This window comes from Alosa sapidissima, chromosome 19 (genome assembly GCF_018492685.1).
Source record: "Alosa sapidissima isolate fAloSap1 chromosome 19, fAloSap1.pri, whole genome shotgun sequence".
NCBI lineage: Eukaryota > Metazoa > Chordata > Actinopteri > Clupeiformes > Clupeidae > Alosa > Alosa sapidissima.
This window is the reverse complement of record NC_055975.1, coordinates 22808789-22816715: the sequence shown is the minus strand read 5'-3', so window position 1 is coordinate 22816715 and position 7927 is coordinate 22808789. Positions and strand designations below refer to the sequence as shown.

The following is a 7927-nucleotide window of genomic DNA, read 5'->3' as shown; positions in this document are numbered from 1 at the left end:
CATCTTTTCAATTTAATAGTATAGTAGACTATGCGTCACATAACATAAGCGTTGTGTGTCCAATACGTACTGTACATACGCTAAGGACTTCAAGCTGATAGCCTCAGCGAATCCCTCTTTGATATAGAGTAGCCTAGCCTAAGCAATTTTAAGAAGACTAACCGATTCCTTTAACTAATGTCATCAACTGATTAATATGCCTTTCACTGGGAAAGGTTATTTGTTTAGTTGTGGTGCGGTCGTTTGCCTTATTTAAACTTGACAGATTTTGTGAGGTGTAAATATTCCCTCCGACCTCTCGGAGGCCTCTGATGTGTATGACTGTGCAGGTAACTCAATACATGTAAAGTCGGCTTCAATCAGAATCCAGATAATGGAATCTGTCGACAGGCAGACAGCAGTAATCCAGTAATGCCAGAGTCCGTAATTAAACTAATTATGATCATTATTGCATTCAAATGAATGTAAACTCCGCCTACTCCCACATTTAAAAGCCAGGTGTAGCTTAACAGCTCTGAGTGGCAGGTGAGTCCGCCCAATCAGAGCGTGTCTGGTGTGACATGAGCTGGGGTCTTCCAGGACCTTGCGCCTCTCAGCGCACTTTTCACTTTTCTGGAATGGCTTCTGAACATATTAATTGCACTGACTTGTAGGGTCTTCAAACTGTCCTGCAGACACCTTCATGCCACAGAACCCCGCGGTTTGCGCCATAACTATATGTGATACGGCATCTATGTAATATTAATTAAGTGAAGGTGAGTGTGTGTCTTCTGCTGGACTTCGCTCGGATCTGCAAGGACTATTGAGGATGTTTTCCACAGCTGGAAAGCGTTGTTTTACTATTGAATCTTTGGTAGCAAAGGAGAGCCCGATGACTGCCGACGAACCTATCCGGCCAACAGCGCTCAGCTACACCTCAACGCCGACCGACGGTTTCATGAGTGGCTATCAACATCCAACGAGCCGGTCTCTCTATCCGAATCCGGAGCTGGTGTTCCCGGAGACCGTCAGCCATCCGTCTCTCACCGTGCACCCGCACCAGCTCGGCAGCGCACACCTACAGCACCCGCATTTCTTTAGCACACAGCACCGGGAGCCACTCAACTTCTACCCGTGGGTCTTACGTAACAGATTCTTCAGTCACAGATTCCAAGGTAAGCAGGCATATATTTTTATTCATATTTTAAGGATTTAATATTTTTTAATTATTATTAATAATTGTTAAATTGTTTAATTGTGTGTTCCTCATCTATATTTTCCCGACAAGCTGTAGCCTATAGGCTACATTATAGGCCACTTTTAGTGTGCGTGCAGGTAAAGAGACCAATTAGGCTATTAGTAGTGTAAATATTGTTATTGTTATTATTATTGTAATAATAATAATATAAATGCGATGCTTTTAGTTTTCCTGTCATGATTTTTTGTGGGCTATTCATTTGAAAATGTCTTTGTTCCGAGAAGAGTCGCTCGTGTAGCATACTTTATCTAAAATTTTGTTGCAGCGTTCTCCGTTATGTGCCGGTGGCAATACTTCCGAGGTGGTGGCAGGGCCAGGCATAGATAGCGGGAATTGTTTTGTGTCGCGAGCTGTAATGAAAATGTACGATTAGCCGGTCGCCCGAGGGCTGAGGTTTGCCAAGCAGTCTGCTCCCTCTCATAGACCCCGGGGGCTAAACCAGCTCATGCGCTGGTACAGGAGCGTGTGTTGCCACAGACAGAAAAAATAAACTCAGTCCAATGTAGGGTATTAGTAGCAGAAGAGGAAGACGCAGAGGGGGAAAATAATAAATCTTCATCTTGTGGACCTATTTTAAGAGCAGTAGTGGCCATTAAGAGGTTGTGTTTTGCCTTAAGAAATTGTTAAATCTATTTTTTGTAATTTCCTAACCTGGGAGGAACGCATATCTTACACTTACACTAATTACTGCATGATTATTGGATTACAGACTTTATTAATTAGTATGATAATGCAATGCTTCAGTCTATCGTTGTATTTAGGGCTTAATCCCATTTCTCACATAGACATAGTGCACATGTAGGCTATGTGCCGTTTAATACTTGTATGTTACAGATTTAAACCTACCTACTTACAGTCTAACTAATTCACAAAAGTAAATATGCAAGTGTGTTTTCAGCTGATTTATGAATATCCATTCACTTGGGCTACTGCAGCTGCCAACATTGTGTAGCCTACTTATATTAGCCACCGGCCATTGACACTATTGTTGTAGGCATAAAGTGCACTTGGGCAACAATCTCTGCAGTCTAAATCAAACTTAATCAATTAAATCATAAATATAGGCGTGGCCAACCTTAGCATAAAGGCCTATATTATGAGTAGAATATATCGCCTCTTCAGAATATAGGCCTACCTCACGCCTGCCTGAACGCATCCAAATTACCTTGGCTACTATTAGATTTGTTTAGTTATGACGGTTTTGTATTTTAATACACTTAGTGTCAGCAAACCCTTACAGGCTATAAACCAACAGATTGAGGTTAAGATTGTAATGAGCGCAGTCGGCTGATCCCTGCGGTTCTCAGACACCACTCTCACCGCAAGCATCATACAGAAATGTAACATTTTGTTTGCGCTTGACTGCTTACTACGCTGTGACATTTTTCTATTGTTGATCAGTACCATATGTGGGCAGTGTTATATAGATCAAGTTAATATTCCAAACGTCTTATCCATTGCCACGTAGGGCCGCATACGTTTAATATTTTTTTTTATAAAGGATATGATTTAATTAAAATAAATCAAATAGCCTTTCACGTAACACTGGGTAGACTATATAGAGTCAATTATTAATGTGAAACATTAACTTAGCCTACTGCAGCTCAAAATATGGACAGGAAGTCGTAAACTTCGGTTCCCAAAGTGTCCAGTCTATATGGAAGGCCTGATGCAACACAAGATAATACCATACAGTTACTAGAAGTAGGGCTATTATTTTTTTTAAAAAAAATATTGTGCAACAAGCATAACTGCTATGATGGTGGTGTGCTTAAAGATTCTACCAGTTATGCGCCCTCCGACTGCTTCCGGCGTATTCAGTGCAGTGGGAGGTTAATGAGCGAACGGCTTTACCACAGGGCCACCTGACCTCGTGCTGCGCCCGTTTCCACTTCACTGCGTCGAAATACCTTGTGCGCATTCCCGGAGCTGGACCCTCTGGATTCTAATTGTTTGTTTTTTCTTTCTTCTTTTCAGGAAACGACGTTTCCCAAGACGCCCTTCTCCTGCACGGGCCGTTTGCTCGGAAGCCCAAGCGTATTCGAACGGCATTCTCTCCGTCACAGCTCCTACGTCTGGAGCGAGCTTTCGAGAAGAATCACTACGTGGTGGGAGCAGAGCGAAAGCAGCTCGCCAACAGCTTGAGCTTGTCAGAAACACAGGTAGCCATACATATGAGTTCGCCCATAAACAGTAGGGTACCCTAACGAGCGCATCCACAAACACACTCACAAATGTAGGCCTACTTTGGCGCGCATCGCCTTTTAGGCTCCATAGGCTGCTGTCTGAAGGGTAGGCCTTAAACAAGTGCAAAAATGTAAGCATAGCATAGCCTAGGTCCTTTATTGTAGTGCGTGATCAGTTTTAGTCCTTGTGTTTTGCCTCCACGGCAAACATATTATGTGCAGTTTATTTTTTTTCCTCATACACTATACAAACTCATCTCAATACTAAAAGAAAGCTATTTTGCGTGGCCTACATTAATTTAGCCGCAGTAACTAGAGGAGCCTATATCTCTATGCATTTCATTCTTTAAATAATCACAATAGGCCTACCCTATTCGAAAGCTTGCTTGCATGTCGAAAACATGGTTTTGTAAATATAAAATAATGTGTTTTTGATCAGTCAAAATAGAAAACCCCATTTCGTTGTACAGTAAAGCTATTATTCATTTCCTAGAAATAGATAAGGATAATAACATTTAATGGCACGGCAATTATGTTAATATTTAAAATAATTGAAGAAATAGCTTACTATTGTTATATAACCCTGCTTTGTTGTCGTGTTTAACTAAACGTGATTACAGATCCAAATTGCTGAGCAGCTACAATTCTGACATATAGCGCAGCGCGCTGCATCAAAATGGAAAATGCATTTAAGGAGTTATGAAATTATCGTTTGTCGAAATACATTTCTTGAGAATATTTTTGCCTATGGATTTGACGACTACAAATAACAATATTTAAACCAAAACGACTTCTGCCCGTTGCGGTTTACCTATCCATGAACAAATTGTCGTTATTATCGGTTCACCATCTTCCATCGGTCCATCTTACGAGTGAATATTGTAAGCTATATGATTATAGTGAAATAGGCCTAATAACCTGGGTTACTTTGAACTACAGGATTGGGTTACTTTGAAATAGAAAATGTATTTTTGCGAAATGTTTGCGAGTTTTTAAAAATACAAATTAAGTTCTTCACGAAAAGTGTGTGCATTTCAATTTTATCTGTTGGCTAAAGTGTTTCAATCATTCACAAAATGCTGCCCTCTCGCTTAGCCAAAGCCTACTTCGCACTGCCTGTCAATCAGCTGAATAGCTGCCTGTCTTGTCTGAGCAAATCAATTAAGCGGAGAGATATTTTACTTAAAAAACACACACTCACACACAAACTTACAACACTGATTTACCACAACCAAATTAGTTTCCGGCAACGCGCGAGAGAAAAGAAAACATTTGCCGCTTCCCGGCCACTTAAACGATAACCTCAGGATGAACTGGAGAGAGCGCGGAAAGTGTGGAACCAAGTGATGGCTTTATTTGCTTGTCTCGTGGAGGCTATTGTCCGCAGGCTAATGGGCTATGTTACAGCGTTTAAATTAAAAACATGACCTGTAGGAAATTTCGAATAGTCAACTTTTTTGTTTGTGCACTTTGGCAGATTAGTATTAAACAGTGCCAATGGGCTTGACTGATCACTGAAGTTGCATTCCTGATTCCTTGTAGGCCTGGCAGTACAAGTGACTTGGCAATTAATTACGGCAATTACTACGTAATTCTTCATATTTATGAATAAAAAAAATAAATTAGTATTTTTAATTTAAATTGTTATTCTAATCATTCAGCAACCACCAACCAAGTAGTAGCCTCAAATGCGTTAAGTGCAAATTCTACAAAACATAGGCTAAGCAATAAAGAAGAATTAAGTCAGCGAAAGAACATCGTCCAATTATGATTTACGGTTTGAGCTGCAATTTCACAGTAGCCAACGACAGCTATAATGATGAAAAAAGGGGACTTGGAAGGACACTTTTTTATATCCTGTATTTTCATTGTGACGACTACAATGTAACATTAGAGCATGCAAGACCAGTTTTATCATCAATGTTTGCTACCACCCACGCTAAAATGGCAGATTAAAATACATTTGCTTAGAGATTGTGGTAGAAATAAGTTAATTTAATGTTTGTTAAGTTATTATGTACAGGCAAAAATGTGCAAATTTGCAAAATTTGTTATCTTCTGCCCTGGAATGCAAGTCATTGAAACATAGAAAAAGAAGAGTTTTGTAAATGGTTTTGTTAAGCCAAAGGTTAGAGTCCCGTGGTGCTAACTCTTCGATCATTCCTCCTCAGGTGAAAGTGTGGTTCCAGAATCGGCGCACAAAGTACAAGCGGCAGAAACTGGAGGAGGAAGGACCTGACAACAGTCAGAGGAAGAAGGGGAACCATCACATCAACCGCTGGCGTCTCGCCACCAAACAGACCCCCAACGAGGACATAGACGTCACGTCCGACTCCTAAACCCCCCCCCCCCCCCCCCCCCCCCCCCCACCCACCCACCCCCCCTCTCTGTGTAGACGTCCCAACCACGAAAACCGCCCCTACTCCACCTTCCTCAACTAAAGACCAAGGACGGGCCCTATTTATTATGTTAAAATGATTAGTGATCTGTAATAATGTTTCATGTGCACTGGAGGACTGAGTGTGTGTGGAGAACCAAGACTGATTCTACAGGCTCTCTGCGAGCCTTCTTGTCACTGTTCAGATAACCAGGAGACCAATGCCACTAAAAGCACGCACGCACGCACACACACACACTTTCTGTTTCTCTCTCGCTGCCTATCTTTGTCTATTTTTGTTCCTTACAACACGTTTGTCTGTATTCTGCTATCTTTTCTCTCTGTGCCCACAAATTTTCAGAAATTCTCCTGACCAATTTAATAATCTGGTTGAAGAAAATATTCATTATTTCCCCTCTCATCCACGTCCATCCTCTGCGGGGGTACGTGAGAGCTGATGTTTAAACATGATTCAAGCCTTGGATGTCTTTGCTGACTGCAAGTGTGTGTGTGTGTGTGTGTGTGCGTGCATATTGATGGTCAGACCGCTGCATGTTCATAGACTGTTTATAGACAGCTGGGCAAAGGTCACAGTTGAAAGGTCAGCCTCTGTGTAATCCTGACCTTTGAGTATTTGACCTCCCTGTTTTGCACATTGGTGTCTAAGCAGAGGGTGTCCCACGGTTGCTGATGTGTGTGTATGTGTTTGTTTGTGTGTGTGTGTGTGTGTGTGTCTGTTTGCATGTAAAATATGATCATGAACACTTGGGCTCAGGTTCACACTTGGGTGTGTTGAGAAAAGTGAGAGCACAAGCATATGCTACTGTGTGTGTGAGTGTGCGTGTGTGTGTGTGTGTGTGAGTGTGCGTGTGTGTGTGTGTGTGTGTGTGTGTGTGTGTGTGTGTGTGAGTGTGCGTGTGTGAGTGCACGTGCGTGTATCAGCCAGAGTAAATAGGACATGATTGCATGAGTGTGTGTGAGAGTGTGTGTGAATTATTATTATTAATGAGCGATGCTTCATAGGAATGTGTGTGCGCGTGTGTGTGTGTGTTTATCTGGAACATTAGCCATCCTTGGTTCTCACACGGTGAAATATTTGCCAACAAATATCAAATGAATTTTCCAGAACAAAAGTTGTAAAAACAAATAAAGATGTTTTAGAGAGAAAAGTCCAGAAGTCTCTACTAAGCCTATTTACAGTTGTTTTGATAGGGCAAAATCAAAAGCATGGAGCCTTATGCCAGTACACTCTTCAGAGGGCTCCTGTGTCAGCTGAAAAGAACTATTTCTCTAATGGAGGGCTCTGAACTATCACATACCCTCAAACCCACCTGTGCACACACACACACACGTGTGCGCACACACACATTCACACCTGTGCGCGCACATACACACACACACATACACACAATGTCTTCTCTAATGCCGTTTTGTCAGAGGAACCGCAAGGCATCTGCGTTAAATGACCCACCAAATGAACTCTAAATGTGTAGAGTTGACCACGACTACTGTTCTTCGACATGCATGTTCTTTCCACCACACACATATTCACACACTCACTCACCACACAATGAGCGTGTCAGGCACAAAAAGGCCCAGAAGTTTGTTTTGAATATGCTGGACACTCTATCCAGGTGTCCAGGTGTGGATGTACACACACACACGCACACACACACACGCACATGCACACATACACACACGCACACACACACACACACACACACGCACACACACACACACACACACACATGCACACATACATACACGCACATGCACACATACACATCCTATACACTAAAATGCTTTGAAGCATCATTGCTGTCATTCCATCTTTAAGTAATGGAACAGGAGATGAAGAGGCACAGCAGCAACAGTGGCTAAACAAGCTCATAAGTTATTGCTAGTCGTGTGTATATGTAGAGGGGTTTCTATATGGAGTCATGTATGTGTGTTTGTACAAGTACGAGTGTGTGTTTGTACGAGTATGTGTGTGTGTGTGTGTGTGTGTGTGTGTGAGAGAGAGAGAGAGAGAGAGAGAGAGTGAGGAAGGGTGTTTGTGTGTGTGCTGGCAGAATGCCTAACGAGTTCCACACCTTCACGGCGCTCCACTTAACAAACAATTACTCA

At 42.0% G+C, this 7927-nt stretch overlaps 1 protein-coding gene across 1 annotated transcript; it reads left to right on the top strand.

The window, feature by feature from the left end:
- The first annotated feature begins 628 nt into the window (after positions 1-628).
- emx1 (empty spiracles homeobox 1) lies at positions 629-5778 on the top strand. The gene is made up of 3 exons (XM_042072505.1): positions 629-1154; positions 3215-3399; positions 5595-5778. The coding sequence occupies exons 1-3, from the start codon at positions 809-811 to the stop codon at positions 5760-5762; spliced, it is 699 nt and encodes a 232-aa protein (XP_041928439.1). The 5' UTR covers positions 629-808; the 3' UTR covers positions 5763-5778.
- Positions 5779-7927: the final 2149 nt, after the last annotated feature.